The following is a 23188-nucleotide window of genomic DNA, read 5'->3' as shown; positions in this document are numbered from 1 at the left end:
TCATTGTTCTTAATGTAACTCACATAGGATTATGAGTGAAATTCCATATTTATGAGACCACTTTAAGACATCTTTCTCTTTCCAGGTAACGGAGGGCAAGCAGGACCTGGAAAAGGCTTTGTCTCTGTCTCAAAAGTTCCAAAAAGAGAGCGCCTCCCTGGAGGAGTGGCTGACCACCTCTGAGGCCGAGCTCCAGCAGAAGAACAGCTGTGGAGACATGCCAGCTGACATCGATGCTGAGATCGCATGGGCTAATGTGAGTAACAGTCCAAACGTTTCATCTAATCCCTTCAGCAGGAGCCCAGAAGTGTTTCTGCTTGTGGCCAGTAGGTGGAGCATAGGGACAGTAAAATGCTCGCTGGCTATTTAGCACTGGAGATAAACCATATCGGCTTTCTGAAAAGAGGATGACTGCGGGGCTGTTGAGAGTGCTTCTGTGTCAAAGAGGGTTCATCCACCTTTTTCTCTTTCCGAGATCCCATTTCACTAAATAGGACGAGGACGTCAATACGATCCCACTCACTGAACTGACCCTGTTTTTGACCCCCACAATAGACTCCGCTACAGTATTAGAAGTGATGCAGTGTGCATTTTAAACCGGTCACAGGTTCACAGTTCAGAACATGAACATGTGCAGAAAAATTCTTCAATTCTCTTGTTTCACTTGTCTTCAGCATATACATGAAGTTGAAAATATGAATATTGATCGATTCATGCCTTATTTTGGTGTGCATTACAGTGTGTGTCTGTCTTTGCTGTTAAATAACTCCGAACAACAGCTCGCTGATATGACAATAATCCTCACATGATTACAGTATATTGAATTGTATGTGTGCATCCCTCCTTCAGGGGCTGCTGAAGGAGTCAGAGTCTCGTAAGGCGGAGCTGTCCAGCTTGACGGAGACCAGTGCTGGTCTGCAGACTCTGGTGGAGGGCAGCGAGGCTCCGTTGGAGGAAAAACTCTGTGGCCTCAATGAAGCCTGGGGCCGTGTTCGCACCTGGACAGAGGACTGGCTTAGTGCTGTGCTGGTGAGTGCACATTTTGTATACAGTGAATAAAGAGTTGCTGTGTTCTTTGTTTTATGTTCTCTGAGTAAGTCAAAACTCCCACCTGCTTTTTATGGTTTTATGCTTAAACAATATTTTTATTTGCCATCATTTGAAAATGAACAAAGGCTACTTTTGGGAGAACAGATGTATTTTTGTCTCAGCTAAGCCTTATGACATTTTTTACGGTTATTTTATTAATTATGACTGCACATATAATACATATCCAATGTGCTGGAATAGTTGAAGTTTTGGTTTTGAAATTCAAAAAAGTGCATTGGAGTTTTCTTTCAACCTTGGAAAAAAGGTTACTCTTTATAACCCAAGTAAAGAGTCCTCATTATGCTGTCTAAGTCGAGTAAAGAAATAAACATGCAAATCAAGAACAAAACAAGGACATGCAAATTACCTCTTCAATAAAAATAAATAAATAAATAGACACTATTTTAAGTGTTTTTTTTGTAATTGTGCATATAAGTCATATAAAGGTAAAGGAACCCTCAGAGAATCTTTATAATGGTTTTGTTTGAGATGTAGTAAATGGCGTAAACACAGGGGGACCTTTACCAGTAATTCATGTTTTTATTTTCTAATGGAAACACTGAGCCTTGTTTTATATTGTATGAGAGCAGAGTCACCAGAATGAAGTGGAAATCTTTGATGAGAACTTGGCTCACATCAGCACCTGGCTCTACCAGACCGAGATCCACCTGGACGAGGCTGAGCGGCTCGCCCCGTCGGAGAGGGAGAAGGTGGTAAAGGTGAGGCAGGAGGTTTTCACAGCGTGAGAGAGAAGCATCACTTTCAATAAAGGAAGATTGACCCTACAGTGAGGATACAGCGCACCCTGCACACAGGAGATAGCTACTAGTTTATATTTTTCCATATTATCATTGCAAAGTTATTAGATGGTCCCTCTGGAAATAAGTAAGAATTTACAGAGCTTATATCCTGACAGGCAGTATCTAACCGTAGTTTAGAATTGCTTCATATATATTACTTTCTCAGAGAAATGCATTCTGAGAAAATCCATCAAGAAAATCCCCTCCTGTTACCTTGTAGTATACAGAGGTTTCAATGTGATTCTTCATGAAAGGAGTAGCAAGGTTAGGATAAATCATTTATGAATGGACCCTTCTTGCCCAACTTCCACATGCTTCACCAAATAGAATAAAAAAATAAGAACAGGTAAAACGAGAGGTTTGTTGAAGAATGGGAAAGAACACAGTGAGAAAATGAGAAAAGAGTGTTTTACCGTGGTGTCAAACTATTTATTTTACAGTTATATGAAGTTCTTAAGCCTTCCCTTCCTCTCTCCTTGAGAAAAAGGTCTCCACTAAATAGCAGCGGCACCATGGACCTGCTAACCTTGCTCAGTACATGCTGTGCTCAGCTCTTTGTTCTGTCCCAAGGCTATACACCGCCATCCAGTCTGAGAGAAGGACTGAGAGCATAAACTAATTTGAGCCAATCTGTGATCTGTCCGCAGCGCATGCTTGAGGAGCTGGACGACATCGGTCTGCGTGTGGACAATGTGAGGGACCAGGCCATCATCCTGATGACCAGCAGGGGGCCCGCCTGCCGAGATGTGGTGGAGCCCAAACTGGCTGACCTCAACTGTAACTTTGATAAAGTCTCCCAACACATCAAAACTGCCAAGGTACAAAATCGCTGTATGTAACCAAAAATCACTGCATAAAACAAGCCCATATTGTATAAAGCGATTCCTAGTGAACAATAGGGTATACAATATAATCCTGCCGTATCTAAAAATGTTTAACTGTGCAATAAAAAGCATGTGGCATAGTCTGTACAGTCACTTCATCTGCTCCTTGCCTTTTTTTGCATTCAGATGATGTCATGTCTGGAATCAAGTGGTGTTGAGCTGAACCAGCAGGTACCTCAGCAGGTACAGAAATTTCATCCACAACTACATACAGCTGCCGAGCCTTTGAGAGACAATACTGCAAAGCTCTAGTTGGAGTCTGTGTATTATCACAAATTATACCACAGCTGAACACTTTGTTAATACTGAAAGCATGCAGTCAGGTCATTACGTGTATTTCGCTTGTTTCAACTCCGGTCTGTTTCTGCTCTTTCTCATCAGGTCATTCGCAGCCACGAGATCCGAAAAGAGAGTCAGAGTCAGACTCTGGTCTTCAGTGATGTGACGGACCTTCAGGCAGAGCTCCAGGGCACACTGAGGGCTCTGCAGCAGCAGCAGCAGCGTGACCCAACACACATCCTGGATGATGACGAGGTAAACAAGGATGTGTGTTGGGTCACAGTCGAATCTTTCCTTTTGTTTTCTGAAAATTCTCAAAGAAACTACTCAGAATAATGACATTTCATATTGATGGTAATTTCAAAAGATATGTACCCATACACAAAGCATAGTATATAGCAGCCAAGTAGTAATTGCTTTGTTTAAATTGATCCCCATATGTTGTAGTGTTGTGGATTGGGAAAGGGAAAAGGGCGCTCTATCTATTGTCTGGCCAAGATTATTTATTAAGCTTTGCCATTTCTAGCAATTTTCCTCGGAAATTTTAAAACGTGCAGAAAATTGCCCCAGGCTGCCAATTATTCTCTTTCTGAAGTTCTATGAGATTTTCTATGAGGAACAGGCCAGGCTACAGGCTATATAAAGCTGCCACCAGATAAAACGAGCTTTGATTGGGCATTTCAAGGCCTAACAAGTCCGGAACTCAATCTGTGTTATCAAGGTTTATGACGTAAAACACACAGCCTGAACAGACCTGACCAGTCCAAAGCAAGGTCATTGTCCCAGTCGGGAAGCTCTGAGTGGGTTTTAAACAGTATTTTCCTGAGAAGCGTCTCTGAACAATGTGCAGCTGATGTCGGTTTCTGGTGAGTAAGTTGTTACTTATGGCAACTGAATTATTCATATTGAAGATTGCTGTAGTTTACAAATAAGGTTGGCTTTGAATTGCCGCCTCTTGAACACTTCCTTTGACCTGTCTGTCTCTCTGCACCAGATGGATGAGGAGAAAGCCAGCGTGGAACACTTGTTGAGAAGAGGAGACGAACTGCTTCAGCAAACTTCAGACGAAGGCCAGAGGGAGGAGTTGAGGCTCCTTCTGCTCCGGCTGCAGAGCCAATATTCTGCTCACAGGGTAAGACACATGAAAAATATCTAGCGTTTATATGGGAATGTTTTTTTATCCAAAGAAAATGTCGCTCTGTATCTTTTTGTGTTTGCATTGTTGTGGTTTGTTGTAAGTCAGTGTGTGTCTGTTTGCCTGTTTTAGGAAATAAGGGAGCAAGGAATCAGGCAGGCCGACGTCTCTGTGGAGTCGACTACTCGCATCTTCACGGAGCAGATACGAGCCGAAGTGAGCCATTCACACATGGATAAGCACATGGTCTGTACACAGTCACCAACTCGGATGTCACTTTCATGACCAAAATGTGTGTGTGTGTGTTGCTTAATTGGATTAACTGTAGTGCTAAGTTAGCATAGTGTGACATGCTATATTATCAGGTGGCACAATGTGTGAATACGGTTTCCTTCTCTCATTCCCTTCTGCTCTGTTTTTTTTCTTGCTCTTCTGCGGTGTAGGAGATGTCTTCAGTGGAGCGTTGCAGCGCTCCCTCACTGAGTCCATCCGACTACCTGTTGGACATCAACAAAGTGCTCCTTACCATGGCCGACAACGAGTTGCTTCTGAACTCTTCTGAGCTCAGCGGCGGGCTCTACGAAGACTTTTCCAGCCAGGAGGACACACTGAGGGTTAGTTGTCAAAGATTGTCATTGCAAACGTCCAAAAAAATGATCGGATATTGTATTGTTTTAACTTTTGTTTAACAGGTTTTTACAAAGTTAAACAAGAAAAAAGCTAAAAAGTGAAGTTATTGGACATTTTGTAACGAGGAATGTGACTGACTAGAAAGCACTAGTTCTGCACCTCGTGGGGAGTGCTTGAGAAAACAAAGTGTTCTGGTATCAATCATTCTGACATGTCGACTTTTCTCCCCCCTTCCTTTCTCACTGTGCTGTCTCCTTTCCTTCATTTTGCGTTTGTCTTTTTATAGAATATCAAAGAGAATCTAGAGCATGTTGGTGAGCAGGTCACAGGGATCCACGAGCGACAGCCTGATGCCGTTCGGGATGCTACCCCTGCTGAGGTGGCCCAGGTCGGAGACGCCCTCACGCAGCTCAGCGCCGAGTGGGACCGCCTCAACCGCATGTACAACCATCGCAAAGGGTGCGTGCACCATTTTCACCCACAACTTGTACAACAGATCACACTGTACATTCATCCATTGACTCTAAAATAAGGCGGAGAATCAACCGTCTTCCACAGAAAACGTGCCACTTTGGAGACGAGAGCAAACGGCTATTTTCAAACGTGAATGTGTGTGGATTTGTGTGTCAGGAAATGTTGTCGAGCTGCAGGGACATTAAATGCCAGCTGTCCGCGAGTCAGGAGACAGCAGGAACAGATAAAGAGATGGACCAAGGCACACAATCAAGCTCGCTAGACACACACTCTGACCTTGATTGCTATCAACACAATTCCTTGGGCATAAACAATCTCATGCCTATTCACATTTTCACTCACTCATTCACTGACACACACACACACACACACACACACACACACACACACACACACACACACACACACCGGGTGACCTTGGCTACCATCAACACAATTCCTTTGGCGTAAACAGTCTTCATTTGCTGAGCACAGGATGTGCAAATGCGAGAATTAACTCGTAAGCTAATTCTGAAGAGTGCACACAAATGCAAAAGCACTCTGCCCGCAATCACAATAACCTTTCGGCGTCACACAAATCAAAAGAATAAAGTGTATTTGGTAAAATTGCTCATCCAAAACTAATTTCCTCACTTTGTCTCTCTCATCAGATTCGTTGGTCTCCGAGCGGTGCCGTAAGAGGAAATAACCCTCATGCAGACCATCAATGCGATAAAGATCTGTTTTTTATATTAGGCATTTAAGTAATCGGTCTGTCTATGCTGATTTATTCAGTTGCATCTCTGTGAACTTTCCTGTGCTGTCAGGGGTTCCTGATTGTTATGACATTTTCAGGTGTTTAATAGAGGCCAACTGTGTAATTTTTCCTCATCATAAATGGAGGAATTTCCCAGTGGTCAAACTAAAGTGTACCGAAAGAGACCAGACTTCATTAATCTCTTATCCCATTCTATATTAAAACCTCTCGCTTCTAAACAAGATCAAAGACGACTTTTTTTATTTTTCATGTAGGAGAAATCAAAATGAGCTTTAAGTTTAAGATGTAAAATGAAAAAAAACAACCATGAAAAGATTATGCTTAATATCAACGTGAATTAAACTACCACCGTGTAGAGATTTTCTTTTTTGTGTTGGATGTTTAGCAATGTCGGAAAGGTGATCAGGGATATTCCGTTGCTTGCAATCTGCAACCACACACTAGAGATCACCACGTCTTACACACTGTCTCTTTGTTTGTCAAATTCCCTGTTACATATTTCCATTATAGATGTATGTAACGAGGGAAGTTGTATCCCCCTATTATTTCTGCTTTTTTATGTTTACCTAAACACGTGTATGTTCTTTTGTTCGGCTGCAGGAGTTTTGACCGTGCTGTGGAGGAGTGGAGGCAGTTCCACTGTGACATGAATGACCTGAACCAGTGGCTGACCGATACAGAGGCGCTGCTGTCAGAGAGCGTTGGCCCTGATGGACAGCTGGACCTGAACTCTGCACGACAACACCAAGAGGTTGGTGGAGAGTGATGCAGCGCGTGAATGTCTGAATGTGTGTTTCGTGCAAGTGTGTGTGAGAGACGGCCTGAATTTACACACACACTGGTGGGTTTCAAATGCTTTTTACATTAGTATTTTGTCACCCCAACCCCAAAGACATGTGTAAGTCTCACTGAGAGTATTATATGTTCTTCTTACATCCATCTTTTTGTCATTATAAAAAACTTTTATGGTATTTCCCTCCCCCCCCCAGTAATACAGTAATAAGTAAAATATAAACTCACAATTTCCTATAGAGTATGCTTACAAGCATAAGGCAAGATTATTACCTTCCCAGGGTGCAGTAGTAACATATTTGAAATATAAGCAGGTAGATGTTTGGAGACTGGAGGTAATTACATTTTGTTCCACGAGCGGGAAAATAGATGCAATACTGAACGTGATAAACAAACACACTGCACGTATACTCGTTTGTGATACAGAGTGAGTCGGTAAGAGGTGAACTAAAAAGGCCTCTAATTTAGCTTTGTTTGATTTGAAACTTATTATTATATTGTTATATAATATTCATGGGTTAGATTAGAAGCTGCTGCATCATCGCTGGCAGCACTATCGCCATTAACACCTTTAGCGGTGTGATTTGCAAAGTTCGAGCTCCGCTCCATCCGTCTAGCTCTACAAGTTTTCACAGTTGCTGAGATTGATGCGAGGGATCAAGTGGATGGGGATTGAGAGATCAATTAGCTGACTCGGCCTTTAGCGGACTTCACAATCGCTCACCCTGCTTTAGGGCTCTGTCTTGGCAAGTTAAATCTCTCTTGGTGGAAGTAGAGATTTAGCAGCTTAAATCTTGATGTGCTACAAATCATGCCTCTGTGTCAATCAGAGATTTTCTTGGAGAGACGGACTTGAGCTGGGGATTTGGACCTCAGTGAATCGGCTTATGCTGTTTGATTGATCCCTGAACACCTTTTTTTGTGCTCATGTTCTCTTTCTTTCTTTTGGACGTGTTTTAGGAGCTGGAGGAGGGTCTTGTCAGCCACCAGCCCGTTCTGGCTGAACTGACCCGCACTGGGGAGCAAATAATTGGGCAGCAGTCCTCCCCTGACGGATCCCTGCTTGAGGAGAAGCTGGACACCCTAAGTCAGCGTTGGAGAGCTGTCAACCGCCATGTCCTTGAGAGACAGCGCAGGTAATGTATACTCGCGAAAAACACACAGCATGTGACTTCCCCCTATGGATGGAAACGATGAAGAAGGATGTGGTCAAATGTGCATTTTGACACCTGATAAATATCATTGCTGTGTCTTGACTATATAATATTTGGTTTTACAGTGTAATGTAGCAAAGAGGTGCTTCTCCATCACCGACCGTCTTTGTTTCTTTATCAGTGTTCGGCAGGTTAACATTATCAGTGCGGCCAATCAGTCTATAACAGTAATTTAAATGTAAATTCTAGGAATAGGCCTGCAACCTGCGGGAAATGGAGATCCTAATCTGTGTGTGTGTGTGTGTGTGTGTATGTGTGTAGGCTGATTGGAGGAGACCCAGCCCTGTCAGACCTGGTGAGGAGACGTGAGGCGCTGGCTCTATGGTTGGAGCAGGCAGAAAACGCTGTCAGTTCCTTCCCCGTCACTGCCACTGAAGGCAACCTCAGAGAACTCAAGGTACAGCAAGGCCCAAACTTGCTCACGTTAGTGATTCATGGGAGCACACGGCTTTCTGTCTCTGCTCCAGAGCTGGACGATTCAGCTATTTTTGTGGTCAGCGCTAACTGTTTTTTTCTTTTTGATCTTTTCCCTTCTTGTTGCTCTCTGTATCTCAATCCCAACCAAACCAGTCAAACCCAGTAAACACACAGAAACTTACCTCACATCTCTTGATTTGAACAACACAGTTTTGTTGAACAAAATACACTTACTCAGTGGAAATTAAGACCGACAACAACCTTAGCCAAACCTTTTCTTTGTAAAAAGTACAAAGAAAGATGTGATGTGGCTTTATGGAACAACACTCTGTTCTACTGCTGACTTTCACAGTGTTCCTTCTTGATTTCTCTGTATTTATTTCATCAACACATCAGTTTGTCTTCATGGAATTAATGGTCAGTGCTTTTTCCCTTGCAGGTCCTTGCCGAGGAAATGGATGCACAGAATGAACGTCTCGGATGGGTGAACAAACATGCTCCTCAGATCCTGGCCAGTCCAAGTGTGAGTCTTCAGAGCCGAGACCAGCATGTTGGCAAACTGAGAGCCATCAACCTCAACTGGAGCAAGGTACTAACTTTTCATTCGGATATTTTTCTGCTTTGTCTTCCAAGATTTTGCATTTGGTGAAAGGTGAAAGCAACTTTATACAATAAACATTGTAATACTGAAATATTCACCATGTTTCACAACATTGCGACACGTCCTGTCCTCCCTAATTTCTTCATTTGCCCTTTGACATTCTCTACACTATTTTTTATTCATCTTTCCTCTACAGGTGACCCATGAGTTGTTGGACAAAGTCGAGGAAGTGGAGACCAACCTGCAGAGTCATGCCCAGTTCCAGGACAGGATGAACAGGCTCACCGACTGGGTCGTTGTCACACACCAGACGATCATCACCAGAGGCTTGAGCCCTGGCCAAGCGCAGGTAGATCGCCTGAACACATCACAAGAATCCAGACACTGAACATCACCGAAAATCTTTTTTTTTTTATCATCACAAACATAAAGTTTGCACCTAAAAGGAATTCTTACTTGTTGTAGTCTCTGGACGCCTCCATGAAGGACAGGAAGAAGGACCTGGAGGACCTGTTGGCTCAGTCCATAGAGCTACAGAGGCAACAGCAGCTGCTGCCTCAGGAAAAGGTCCCGGTTTCCATAGCAATATGACTTAATAACGACACACCGGTCATTATTACATATGCAGTAATTATGCCATATTGTTTGTTAAGGTGCCACACATTTAATGAGCTGTCCTATTAAAAGCTGATGCATTCTGTTTCTTGTTGCTGATGATTTGTCATTAATTATACATTCCCATCGATGGATTCATGCTTACAGGGGAAGGTCGAGGAGCTGGCGGGGGATTGGAAAGCTCTGGATGGTCGACTGAGGGAATGTCTACAGCCACCCGTCTCTCCATGGAAACAGCACCAACATGTCGTCCAGCACCAGCAGCTTGGTAAGGTTTTCTTGGATTGCACTTATATAAACATGATTTCTTTCATTTCTGTGTCCCTAGCTCTCTTTCTATAATTGGCCAGTGGGCTGAAAACATTTACCACAGTCCCATTGAAGTATTAAGCCTTTAATGAGACAGAGAATATTCAATATTGGATCGTTAAGAGGAGGCGACCAACATATAAACATGTACTCGTATTAAAGGTAATAAGTTCTCAGGTGGCGGATTTGAAATTCATTATAGGCTTGGCTTAATCTGCCGCATGAAAATGCAGGATAAAATAACAAATAGGAGGTAAGCAACAAAGTCCTGCTCGTGGAACACTAAAACAAACCCTGATGCCTCATTCATCATGATTTAGTGAGATGCCACAATCCTGTGAGAGCCATTTGACAGAAGCACCTCCTCTCTCGCTCTAACATCTTAAATGTTCATTGCATCATTTCCTCGTAAAGGAGCTCTATATGTCAACATCACCTGCCTTTCTTTCGTCCCTGCTCCAGTGTCTGCCGTCCCGTCAGCCGTGCAGATGGCCAGCCTGGTTAGCGAGGACCCATACCACCAAACCCCGCACACACCCGACAACGTGGCGCCCACCGACCTCAACGAGACCGCCACCGAACTGGCAGACTGGCTCCTCCTCATCACACAGATGCTAAAATCTAACATTGTCACTGTGGGGGACACGGAGGAGATCAGGATGACGATGGGACGTCTGCAGGTGAGAAATTGGGTGCAGAGAGCACAGACAAAGTTGATGTGTTTGTGTGACGAACGTTTATTAATGGTTTAGTAGATGCTTTTTTTTTGTAAAAACTAAACTGTCAAATCCGATCCTATGAGCTTTACACTCTGTGTGACACTGTGTGTTTTTGTGCCGCGTCCTTGGCAGATGACAAAGATTGACCTGGAACAGCGTCACCCCCAGCTCGAGGACATTTTCACGCTGGCACAGAACATTAAGAACAAGACCTCTAATCTGGACGTTCGCACATCCATTACTGAGAAACGTACGTCGAAAGCAGTTTGAAACACTCCTCGACGCTGCTTCTAAAAAAAACAAAACAAGGTTGCGTATGGACTGTCATTACTTTCTGTTTTTGTGACGGCATCTGTCTCTGTCTCAAGTGGAGAAGGTACGCAGCCAGTGGGACAACACTCAGCATGGTGTCGAGGCGCGGCTTCAGCAGCTCGATAACATGATTGGCCACAGCAACCAGTGGGAGGAGCAGAGGAAGGAGGTGAACGCTCTAATTGGGCACCACGAAGGACGTTTCCACAACCTTCTTGCGCAGTCGAGCGACCCCCTGACGAAACAGCTCGCAGACAACAAGGTGAGGGGGAATTGTAACTGCTAGACTGTGTCTCCATGTCCTCTGGGCGTCTGCCCTTCTGTTGGTCACTTGTTGTGATTCCATAACCGTGTCATTACAGTGGAAGAGAATTATACTCCAGGGAATATTTATCACTGTCCTAATTGAGAGAAACATCTTATATTCAACCAAACTTTACTTTAACATAAGTGTTAGTTAGAGGTCCTTTAACGACTGTATAAGTCAGCACACGGTGGGAATGAATAAATCACTTCTCTGCTGTATCACTTTGAACCCTAATAACATCCGTACTCCACATCATCCATCATTTTAATTTGAGATGATGACTTGTCTGAGAGTTTCTGGAAACAAATTCTGCCTCATGAGTGTGTCCGACGCATTGCAAGAACCAAACACTAGAGGGCAACTGAGTTTAATACAATCCAGCAGTTTGGACACGCAGATATCTACTCTTAGTTTCTGTGGGTTTGTAATGATGAGTAATTGTCCATTTAAAATAGTGAAGTGTACCTTTTTGTTAAAAGAACAGGAGCCCAGAGGTCAAATATGGGTGACTTATTTGCTAATGCTAAATTTGAAATAATGATATGGCCTCATGAATAACAGTTGGGTCTTATGTAACCTGCTTGATTAAGTAAAGGTTAAAATAACAATGTCAGATTGCTGAGCAGTGGAATAACAAATGTCTCTGTGTTTTTAGTGCCTGGAGTTCAATTTGATTTGATAAAGTTTGTAGTATAGGTCGTTAATAACTAGAGCTGATACCAGGCCAAAAGGCGGTGCCAACAGTGCCCTTCACAGTGATACATAATTGTCCAGTCACATTTGTCACATTTTCAGTCATGATGATCCTAATGCCACTGTGTTGATTGGTTTATAGGGATTCCTCCAAGACCTGGGCCGAGGCCAAGCTACAGTTGTCGCCTTCAACGAGCTGTCCAATCATCTTTTGCGGGAGTATTCTATTGACGACACCAGGAGGATCAAAGAGGTCACAGATAAGCACAACATTGTCTGGAACAGCATCAACAACAGGTGCACACACACACTCACCTGTTAACCTGTACATGCAGTTTGATTGTGTCGGATGAGGGGCTGCGATTGCTGCCGGTGTTTAATCATGCACAACCTGGGTTAAACTCAGAAATATTTTTACTAGTGAAGTCTATGACTCATTGTTATTGATTGGCAGGGCAAGTGACTGCCACGCCCATCTGGACAATGAGCTGAAGGGCCTGCAGATGTCTCTCAGGGAGCTGGAGTCCTTCCTCAAATGGCTCCAGGAGGCCGAGACTACGGTCAATGTGCTGGCCGACGCCTCGCAGAGGGAAGACCTGTCGCAGGACTCCGTCCACGTGAAAGAGCTGCGGCGACAACTGGAGGTAGGGCTATAAACAGATCGGGAAACTTTCTGTGTGTGTGTGTATGGAATCCATGCACAGGTGCTAGCCTATTATCTCAGTGTCATCCTCCATTAGCACATCCTTCACCAATAGGACCGAGGCAGAGGTGTGTGTGTGTGTGTGTGTGTGTGTGTGTGTGAGTGTGAGTGAGAGTGCATCCATGTGTAAGTGGCTGGTTTAAGGTGTGTGAATGAGAGGGCATACAGAGGGCGTGTGAGTGCTTGTATGCATTGAGTGCTGCTCATTGATCCTCTTGTTCTATGCTGCTTAGGAATTCAGTGCATGTGTGTGAGCGTTTGTGTGTGTGTGTGTGTGTGTGTGTGTGTGTGTGTGTGTGTGTGTGTGTTTGCTTGCGCTTCCTCTCACCATCTTGTCATTTACCCAGACCTTCCTTCAGGGATCTGTTGACACACATCATCTTATGCTTTATGTAACGTTTTAAGCCCCAAATCGCTCCACCTCACCCTTACAACGGATGAAACGGGCGCTAATATTCTTATTTTAGAAATGCTGCCCCTGCCTGTCAGGCGCGACCTCATCTTTTTTTGGGATTGTACACTGAGGGGCTGTCATTTGCACAAGCTCCTTTTCAGACATTGTCAAAGATTTGGTGTCTGCCTGCGTATTCAAGCTTCCTCTTGGTCTTTGAATAAACTCCTCGGCCCTGAGAAATTGCTGCAGTGTCGTACATCTTTTAAAGAATGAAAGCTTAAGGCCAGTAATATTTTTGGGTTTCATTGTCTTAAATGCCACAGTTCTATCACTACCATTTTCCAGTGCCCAATTAGTTAAAAGCAGGCTAAGGTTATAGAGAAAAATGACACTGAATCACTGCATGAATGGCTCCAAAGATTTCTGAGGATTCATTTACTTGGTATGGATGGAGGCGAAGGGACTTTTGCAGCTCATTGTTAAGCCCTGGCTGGATTTGGTCTAAAACAATTCTCACCATTGAAAAAGAAAAATCGTTATTATTATTAACTTCATCTATCTATTACAGTGATTCTATCTATTTGTTGTGTCAAACACAATCCATCATTTTAAGCCCTTTCAAAGTTATAAAAGGACACTTTCTTTATACTATTAAATTCCTCAAAAGTCTGTCAAAGTCCTCTGAAAGGTCAAGTGTGTCATAAATATGGTTAAAGTAATCAAGAAAAAGGTAAATGAATTCACAGTTTGAGGCTAGTATCTCTGGGAATCCTAGTACATTGACACATCAGAACTTATTGAGTTGGTCACCGCATACCTTTTTTATTCATATTTTTTCCCTCTCATTTCCCTCGCTCTGTCTCCGTTGGAGTAAAGATTTATGGATGGTACTCATGTGTAGAAAGTGGAACGATAAATCAACCTTTGAGCCTTTGAGGATGTGTGTTGACATGGAGAGTTGTGTCCCCAACCCTTTTATTAACTCACAAGGATTGCTCTGCCACCGATGAGTGTTGGGTTTCTTTAATCACAATATTTGGCCACCAGCCATTGTCCTTGTGATTTCTGTTTTCATATGAAACCTACAGTTGGTTAGTGGTTTTACGAGCAGTGACAAATACAAATGTGGCACATTAACTGAAATTTCCTGAAAACATCGAGGCTGAATGGATATTGAACAACTCTCAACTGAGACATAAACGACTGGAACACAGGATTCACCTCCTTGTATTAAATACTCTGTGTACTCAATGGTTCTATGAATGAGAAGATTTGAATTCCTCTTCGGTTTCATTCTGCTAGCCACTCTTTATGCTAAGCTAAGCTAGTTGAACCGCCTACCGGCTGCAGCCACTACTTACTGTCCATGAAAGTGCGATCAACCTTCTCTTCAACCCTCGGCAAGAAAAGCAAATACTTATATTTCTCAAAATGTAACCAATCCATTAATATGTGTGTTTGTCTTCCGTCACTGCAATACTGTTTCATGATGTATGCATTTCAGTTGCAGGTGGATAATATTAATAAAATCCTCTATTAAAGTATATGCAATATTGAAATTGCATTTGTAGTACAATGGAATATAGTTTATTTACTAGAAGTGTGATATTTGGAATTACGTGTAAATCCAAATGTGTCATGAAGCCGTCTTCATTAGTTGTTTGCAATAGTTCAATACAACCAGTCATAAAAAGATAGTTACATCTGACTAATTCTCCTACCTCCTAACTCTCACTGGAGACGGTATGTGCGGTTTATCTTATATAAGCCAACATCACACCACACCTGGCACGTGCACACATGCTGGAAGCTCCTGTAATAATGGCATCAGCAGAGAAGTGCAAAGGTGCACACGGCTGGAGGAGCTGCTTTTATCAAACTCAACTCATACATCGTTCGCTGTGGGCATCAAATATATATGTGTGTGTGTGTGTGTGTGTGTGTGTGTGTGTGTGTGTGTGTGTGTGTGTGTGTGTGTGTGTGTTGACCCTAGCAATATGAGCTATGCATGCCCTTTATGACTTTGTAGTTAACACCTGTGTCAGTGCCATTTAAACCTGAGCCTGTGAAGCAGAGTTGATACTTGGATGCTGTTGCCAGTTAAACCTTAACTAAACAGAGCTCTCCAGTAAGCTCATCATGAGCCCCTCTCCTAGCAAATGTGTGTGTGCGCGTGTGTGTGCGCGTGTGTGTGCACGTGTGTGTGTGTGCACGTGTGTGTGTGTGCACGTGTGTGTGTGTGTGTGTGTGTGTGTGTTTGTGTGTGTGTGTGTGTGTGTGTGTGTATAACTGTGCTCAAGCCGGTCGGTAAATGATGATTACTCTAGCTGGCTGCGCAGGTAAGCTGCATGTTGGTTTAAAGGAATTTGTTTGTGCTCATTTCTCCCCTCCACCTCGGAGTCTCCCTTCATCTGTAAAGAGACAAGGCGAGCAGGGACCGAGTGCTGTAATGCATCCCGTAGTGCTGCCCTGAAAGCCCTGTTTGCGTATCTATGTGTGTCAGTTTGTGCTCATTTTAAATGCATGAGTCATAGTTACTGGGAGCCGTCGGTGTGTAGCATGCTGCTGTTGGGCGAAACAGATGTTTTTATCTTCAATTCAAATAGATTCCCCTTGTCTTGTGGTTGGGAAGAAGCAGCACTTCAAATAGAAGTCAAGAGACTTTCATGCGTCCTAGACGACATAAATAGGTTTAAAATACCCAGCGAGTGCAGGACTGTGTGGTCAGTGGCTCCGCAGGAGCTGAGAGGCTGCTATATGATAATCTCTGCTGATTGTTCACCTCTCTCTGCTCTTACGTGGCTCTCTGTTTCTTCCTCCGCCTCTTTGTCTCTTCATGTCATCTCTCCGCTGCTTGTGTGCTTCTAACGGATTTGTTCTTGACAGATTAAACCGTTTTCGGCATCGATAAAAGTTGCCTAAAAGCCTCTTATCTTCTCTTGCCCTTGCCCTCCTACTTCTCTCCCGCTGCTTTATTTTCCTCCCACTTTTCTTTTTTCGTCATCATTTATCTGCAGTTTTTTCCAGTAAGTCCTCCCTCTTTTCCTCTCAGTTAATCTTTTGAAAGCTGCATTCGGGCCACACAAACACAACACGTAACAAACATATGTGCTCTCTCTCTCTCTCTCTCTCTCTCTCTCTCTCTCTCTCTTTCTTTCTCTCTCTCTCTCTCTCTCTCTCTCTCTCTCTCTCTCTCTCTCTCTCTCTCTCTCTCTCTCTCTCTCTCTCTCTCGCTCGCTCTCCTTCTCCCACACATACACCATACCTTTGCAAAATGGGAGGAGCTGCTGGGGTCTGAAATATTTTTTTTTCTCCACTGTATCTTTCTGTTTTAATAATAGCTTCAGTATTTGTCAACATGGAAGCGAACACGTATATTGGATTATCAAAGTGAGATGCAAATAAAAGCTTTGAACTTTGTGAGGAATCATGTTTGGTCATGCTTTGAACACTACAATATCAATGAGCCTCAGCTGTCAAGAGGAGAACAGGCCTGTCAGAGGCGCTAATTCAGAATGCTTTGTTGTTGCAACTGGGAATTTCCTGATTTCCTACAGAATTGACCCTTAATCTCAAAGCAAAGCATTAGTGGCGCACCTATCAGAAATGTAAACTCAGTCATTTAAACTGCGATTGGTTGTCTCCCAAATGTTTGTTAACTCTTAAGTTAACAGGTTTTATTTTATTCATAGTTACTCAGCTTTTGTCTCAATGATGCAACCAGCAGAGTTCATGTCCGTCCAAGTCTTGGACGTGCTCAGCCACCAACATCACCGAGGCAGAACGTTAACGGGACATTTACTTCCAGGAAAACCTGGCCGGTAGAAATAACTCCTCCCTCTCCGTAACTCTATTGTGTGTGTGTGTGTGTGTGTGTGCGTGTGTGTGCGCATCTCATTTGTGCACCGAGTTCTCGCTCAGTCGCTCTCTCTCACTGTCGCTCTCTCTCTCTCTCTCTCTCTCTCTCTCTCTCTCTCTCTCTCTCTCTCTCTGCCTGTCTCTCGCTCATTGATCTGTTGGTTGTCTTGCGTAATGTCATTCTGCCTTCACGGCAGAGGCAGTGTTTATCTTCTCTTCCACTGCTGCTTTTAAACTGTCTCTCTCCTTCTTTTCTCCTCTCTCTGTCTGTCTCTGTCTGTCTCTGTCTCTGTCTCTCTCTCTCTCTCTCTCTCTCTCTCTCTCTCTCTCTCTCTCTCTCTCTCTCTCTCTCTCTCTCTCTGTGATCCAAAAGGAGTACTATGCCCCTTTTCCTCTCCATCTCTCTCCGGATCATTGGCAGTAAAAAGTGAACCGCGTACGATCAGCTTCTCTTCTCGTCTAGTTCAACTCGTGCCTTCTTCTCTCCTCTCCACCTCGCTTGCCGGCACTTTACACTTTTCTCTCCTGCTTGATTTCCCCCCCTCCTCCTCTTCCTTCTTTTTCTTCATTTCTTTTTTTCTTCGTCACCCTCGTCCGACTCCTGCCGTCTCAAGTGTTTTGTTTGATTCTCTTCTGGCTCTGCAGTCGGGGGGCGCGCGTTTGAATGTCCGCGTGGAGGAGAAAGTGAGTGTCTCGTCTTGTCCCGCTCGTCTGCATCATCGCGTGTGTGTGTGTGTGTGTGTGTGTGTGTGTGAGAGAGTGTGTGCATTCTGAGAACTGTGTGAGAGTGACTGTTTATAAAGAGAGAGAGAGAAAGCGAGAGAGATAGTTGAGGCTGCACACACTGTGTGTAGTGTGTGTGTGCATGTGTGAGATAAAACACGGGGGCATGCTGAGCTGAGTACGCTTGCAAGTGTGTGTGTGTGTTTTTCTCTCTCTCTCTCTCTCTGTGTGCATGTGTGTGTGCGTGCATCACGTCAGCTTGGCTGGGGTCTGGTCGGCTGGCTAGGGAGAGGGAGAACAATATGAGCGGGGTAGGGCAGTGCTAGCATGCGGACCAGGAGCAGGCTGCTGCAGAGTTGTAGCAGTCTTAAGATGATGGCCATGGTCCGGACCTCCCTCCAGAAAGTGGTGGTCTTCCTACACAGGCTCCAGAGGATGGCCATCTCCTCGCCGCGCTACCAGAAACTCTGCAAGGTACGTGGACTCCAGGAGAGAGAGCGGCTGGAGGACTGGGAGTTTTTGGTTCCTTTCCTTTTTTTTTTAAAACATTGGTTGGAATTTAGTTTTAACATGTGCAAGGTCAATCCTTGTAAATGCATTTTTACTTTACTAAACTTTCGAAGCATGTTTCGCAGTCTGCTTGAGGCTTTTGGATTTGTTTTCAAGAGTCTTTCTACTCATGTAACGTGTTTGTGTTTGTGTATGTGTATGCCTCCCAACAGATAGTCCCAAAGTTTTTGCAGCGTGTGTGTTTTATTTTTTTCAACCTTAATGTCACAAATCAGGGATGGCTCTATTTACTGTACGCCGAAGTCGTTGTTTCTCTTTTCTTTTGAGTCTTTTTAGTCTTGAGTCATTGGGTTGTCGAGACATCCTGTTCCAGGAGATGTTCTTTTGCGTAGTCTGTCACCTCCACAGTATGTCATTTTAAATATATTTATTATACCTCACCGACTTTTCTCACTTTTCCTGCAGAACAAATAATGACTCCAGCGGTGTGTCACTCCGTGTGCAGCGATGTCTGTGTGCTTTATATTCGTGTCTGTATATTGTCTGTTCTGAAGGAAGTGAGGTTTGACTCCATAGTGGTGCCGGCGTAAACAAACTAACAAGGCAGAGCATGAGCATGAGCTGTTTTTGAGTGTGTGCGTCGTCTCAGGCGTGGCCCTTTGCGAAAGGCATCCTGGCGAGATATTCTGTGTGAGTGAAAGGAGAGCTGAATTCCTCAGTGTTCAGAGGATTGATGAGAGAGTTTACTATTTAATGGCCGCCATGAACGATTAACTCTCTTGATTCAATTAATTAGCTACAATCACACGGCGAAAATTCATTTGAAAAGAGTTTACCGGAATTGTGTTCTTGATGTTTAATGGAAAAAAAAACACGCCACTTGTATCACTCTGTGACCTGTTACAGCTGTTTGTAAGCTCTGTCGATTTCCCCCTTAGAGGAAACGATTGCTGCTGTGTGGCGGACTTGTTGTCATTGTCTTCCACTGTTCATCACTATTGAATGCTGGTCTTCATTGCTTTCTCGCTTGCCTTGCACAACATTGGTCCGCTCTCGGTAAGAGGGCAGAGGGGACCAGCTGTTGAGATTTGACAGTGTGAGAGACTAATGCATCAGACCAGGTTCTGCATACATGCCAGCTTCAATCATGCTCTGACAAACATGTGGTGGTTGGGCTTAATCCATCTTTAATCCATGAATACAGCGCTCTTCAGGGCTCCACCCTTTTTTCCCCCTCGTGCATGTGTTTGGTTGTTTACCAGTTTACGTTGTGTTTTTGCTAAAGCGTGATTACAGGTCAATTTAGTGTTCTCACTGTATTTTCCTCTCGAGTCTCCTGAAGAAAGAGAAACATTGAATGAATTATGTAGATGGCTCAAGGACAAGACTTGGTGAAACATTGAGTGTAGGTGAGAGCAATAAACCGATCCTTAGGCATCAGTAATTTCTTCTTCTTGCTCAGTCTCAGTTATTTATCTTGTTGATGCTTTGCTTGTTTCTGCTTATTTACCCAATTCTGGGGAAAACAAGTGAAATCCGATCATTCCTGCTGCCCTGCAGATGTACAGAAACTGCACATTCAACACTTGCTCCTTCTTTTATTGTTAAATGTTATTTGGCTTCGTTCAGCATCCTTAAGCTACACCTTCCTGATTGCGTCCCTACCGGTGGGATACATCAGTCATTCCACACTCGATTACCCTCCCCTGGGTTGCATCAGTCATTCCAGCTTCGTTTGGCCTTCCCTTGGGGGAATCAGTAATGCTGGGCTTGTCCTGCCTCCCTGGGGTGCGCTCACTGGCTGCCAGACTGGAACAGTGACTTCTGCGTGATGGATTTGCTCGAGGCTCACCCTCTGGGGCCCGGCCATTCTTTCTGCTTCAGGACAGCGCTGGTCCTAAAACAGCCCACATGGCTGTTGTCTGACTCAGGATGATAAGTACCTAAATAAACTAGTGGCCCCCCTTATATTGATTTAAATGATATACAACCAACTGAGAGAAATAACTTGAGAGAAGTTATGAAAAGCATCCATCCTGGACCACCCTGGACCTCGAATTCAGCTGATTTGTCTGACCAATACAAAGTTTTTATAGTCCATGCAGGCTTTATTTTACTCTTGAAAGTCTAATTAAGCTGCAAAGCCAAGCTTATCTTCTAAAAGTTAATGACCGCCATCATATTGGTCCTCACTCTGTCTCAACTGGCAGGATAAAGCAGGGTGACCGCCGTGCCAGTTCACCAAGCTATGAGTGATGGGAACTTTATAAAGTCTACTGAGCCATAACCAACTAATTGTTTTTTTCTTTTCTTGTGGTAATCGTGCTTCGCTGGAAGCTTTTGGGTGTCTGTGTGCCCCTTCAACAGCATTCATTAATACAAGATAAAAAAAAAATACAGCATTCATTATGTTGATGTATAATGCTGCACTTTGCAGACTTTCCAAGAAGAAGTCATTTAGCTTCAACAGTTTGTAGAATTGCATCTATTATTTGGTGCTTATATTGTATTTTTTCTCCTGCATCCCAATTCAAAGCAATAATGTTTAATGAGCTTGCATCCATACAGTGCTCCTCCCTCAGGCTTCGTTTATGTGCATGGTGTATTTATGCCACACACACACTACCAGCTTAATTCCTTAAATGTATCTCTGAATCATTGTACTGTCCTGATTGTTTCTTTTCACATTCACTCAACTCATGGTCTTTTTTTTCGACTGTGTTCCCGCTTCTTCTTGCCATGCACACAGATTTGTGACACGAGTAGTGTGCTGGTGAAGAGCACTTCTGAGTAGCACGCCTGGTTAGCTGACACTGAGGCATACAGAAGGGCCCGGCAGCTCATCTCATCTCCTCCCTTTTGCTCTGCTCTGCCTTTCTGTGTGTAATCACTAGCTGCGAATTGGCTGAAGGACCCACCTCCCTCCTGAGGAGTGTCCTCCTACTCTCATTACGGTGGCATTGGCTCCTACTGTGTGTGTGTCTGTGTGTTTCCAGCCAAAACCCACTTAAGAAACAGTCCTAAAGCATTGACAGTGTGTAGTCATGCCTTCTCTTTCCTATTGTTTTTCTGGCCCCTTTGGCCGCCACACTCCATCCACCTTTGCTTGTGGCTTCGTTACCCCAGGTCAGGTGACTCAGGCATGGGCAGGGAGCCCAGCTGTCTGACCTCACCGTCCTTGAGCTTCAACGGGGTCCTTTTGGTTATTAGAAAAGTGTTAGCATTAGCGGTTAGAGCCTCAGGTGCTGCCAGATAACCCCCCGCTCGTCCCACTGTTACCCGGCCCGCACTCAAATCACAGATAATTCTTTTTTATTTCACGCATGCTTAGACAGATTTATTGTACGAATAGACAAGCCCACAATGCATCGTGTTCTCTCTCGCACTTAAACACACATGCAGGCGCACATTTACTCGCTCAACCACATGTATACACACATACACACACATTTACTTACTTACTCCACAGTTAGCCAGTGTGATGAGTCACAGACGAGGGTAATTATATGGTGGTGACAGATAAAATGTAGATCATTTGAATTCATCAAGACAATATTGGGTGAGAGCAAGGACAATAAAAGAAAATGAAGATGGGATTCTGCCCCCAATCAACATTACATGTAAATCACCGCAGATGGACCTGCTAATGGCGGTAGTGGTGATTTAAAACAGCACTTAAATCATGTATACAGCCCAGAGTTAAGCTGCTCTCTGTTCTCAATCGGCATTTCTGTAACAAGTGACTGTTTGATTAGAAAGAGACGAGGAGAAACTCGCCATGTGATTGACAAATGCCATCCTGGGATTAGATGAAAGCTGCAATAAACTATATTATTAAATGCAAATATAAATGGAGAGAAAGTCCTCTCTCTCTCTCTCCCTCTATGTCTCCCTCTCTCTCTCACTCAATTTGCCTTTCTCTCTCCATCTCTCTCTGTCTGTCTCTCTCTCTCCCTCTCTGTCTCTCGCTCCACTTTGTCTCCAACATCCAGTAAACCCATTTATTGAGTCAGTATTGCACGTGTGCGTACGCTTTGTGTCTTTGTGCTCCACCGCAATGGATTTTGTGCACACACTTCCATTAGTGGCTTTCAGGCAGCAGCACGCTAAACCTGCTAATGCATGTGTGGTTTATCATTTAACGAATTGAATGGGGAAGGAAGCTCTGTGAACACAAGGCCCTCAACATGCAAAGGTCAGGGGGACAGCAGATTGGAGCATTATAGTCGCATTAATATTGCTTCACACTTTGATTAGATTTTGTGATTGATTAAAGTTAAAATGAATCGAAACAATTAAAATTGTCAAAACAATTCAGTTAATTATTACTTTGAGAGAGTGTGGGCTACTGTATGCAACTAGAGCTTGATTTGAACTGTAATTGTTTATGCTAAGCTAATCGCCTCTTGGCTAAAGACTGGAAGCAGAGGGAAAAAGATAGCCAGGCTGTCGCCAACGTTTAAAAAAAATCACGATAAGCACCTCCGAAATTAATTCATTAACCCACCATATTGTCTTTGTTTAATTTGATTACAATTAGTGGAGTAGTTGCATGCTGTAAACACTTTCAAAAGCCTAACTCCTCACACACAGCCATGCATGATCTGCCAAAGTTATGACGTATATATAAATTCCAGTGCCGGATCACACCAGGTTGAGACAGGGTGGAGATAACGAGGTTCTGCCGGCTCAGTGGACAAAAGGCACATACCACATAGCACTCAACTCCATTTCAAGATGTTCGGCTTCCTTTCTTTTCTCTCCTGCCGGTCATGACCATCTCTCCATCTGGAGGAGAATTCGCTGTCAAAATAAATGTAAATTGAAAGTACAGAGAGGCTAACATAAAAAGAAAGAGAAACGGGGACATGTCGACCTCGAGATGGTGAGAGACAGGAAGCAGCGATGTTGCTAGCTTGAAGTCTCGCTGACCTTCAACTTCCCCCATCGCCCGGACCGTTTGCCACACCCGG

At 43.8% G+C, this 23188-nt stretch overlaps 1 protein-coding gene across 9 annotated transcripts in view; it reads left to right on the top strand.

Annotated features, from left to right (window-relative positions):
- The window catches only part of utrn (utrophin), a 162729-nt gene that overhangs the window by 44040 nt on the left and 95501 nt on the right, over positions 1 to 23188 (top strand). For 6 of the 9 annotated variants that reach the window (XM_068577613.1, XM_068577612.1, XM_068577615.1 and 3 more), the window contains 22 exons: positions 86 to 256; positions 850 to 1029; positions 1680 to 1808; positions 2537 to 2707; positions 2900 to 2956; positions 3155 to 3307; positions 4047 to 4184; positions 4320 to 4433; positions 4631 to 4801; positions 5104 to 5276; positions 6649 to 6799; positions 7801 to 7976; positions 8316 to 8451; positions 8911 to 9060; positions 9269 to 9421; positions 9538 to 9639; positions 9835 to 9955; positions 10459 to 10676; positions 10848 to 10965; positions 11084 to 11289; positions 12170 to 12324; positions 12482 to 12671. In XM_068577613.1, the coding sequence (XP_068433714.1) occupies positions 86 to 256; positions 850 to 1029; positions 1680 to 1808; positions 2537 to 2707; positions 2900 to 2956; positions 3155 to 3307; positions 4047 to 4184; positions 4320 to 4433; positions 4631 to 4801; positions 5104 to 5276; positions 6649 to 6799; positions 7801 to 7976; positions 8316 to 8451; positions 8911 to 9060; positions 9269 to 9421; positions 9538 to 9639; positions 9835 to 9955; positions 10459 to 10676; positions 10848 to 10965; positions 11084 to 11289; positions 12170 to 12324; positions 12482 to 12671 (3333 nt within the window). Of the gene's footprint in view, positions 1 to 85; positions 257 to 849; positions 1030 to 1679; positions 1809 to 2536; positions 2708 to 2899; positions 2957 to 3154; positions 3308 to 4046; positions 4185 to 4319; positions 4434 to 4630; positions 4802 to 5103; positions 5277 to 6648; positions 6800 to 7800; positions 7977 to 8315; positions 8452 to 8910; positions 9061 to 9268; positions 9422 to 9537; positions 9640 to 9834; positions 9956 to 10458; positions 10677 to 10847; positions 10966 to 11083; positions 11290 to 12169; positions 12325 to 12481; positions 12672 to 17995; positions 18180 to 23188 lie in introns of those variants that run through there. The other 3 variants (XM_068577619.1, XM_068577614.1, XM_068577618.1) reach the window with 2 other exon arrangements.

Source organism: Clinocottus analis, unplaced genomic scaffold (genome assembly GCF_023055335.1).
Source record: "Clinocottus analis isolate CAN_PGR_092001 unplaced genomic scaffold, fCliAna1.0.p SCAF_15, whole genome shotgun sequence".
NCBI classification, from domain to species: domain Eukaryota; kingdom Metazoa; phylum Chordata; class Actinopteri; order Perciformes; family Cottidae; genus Clinocottus; species Clinocottus analis.
This window is presented reverse-complemented; position numbering and strand designations above follow the sequence as displayed.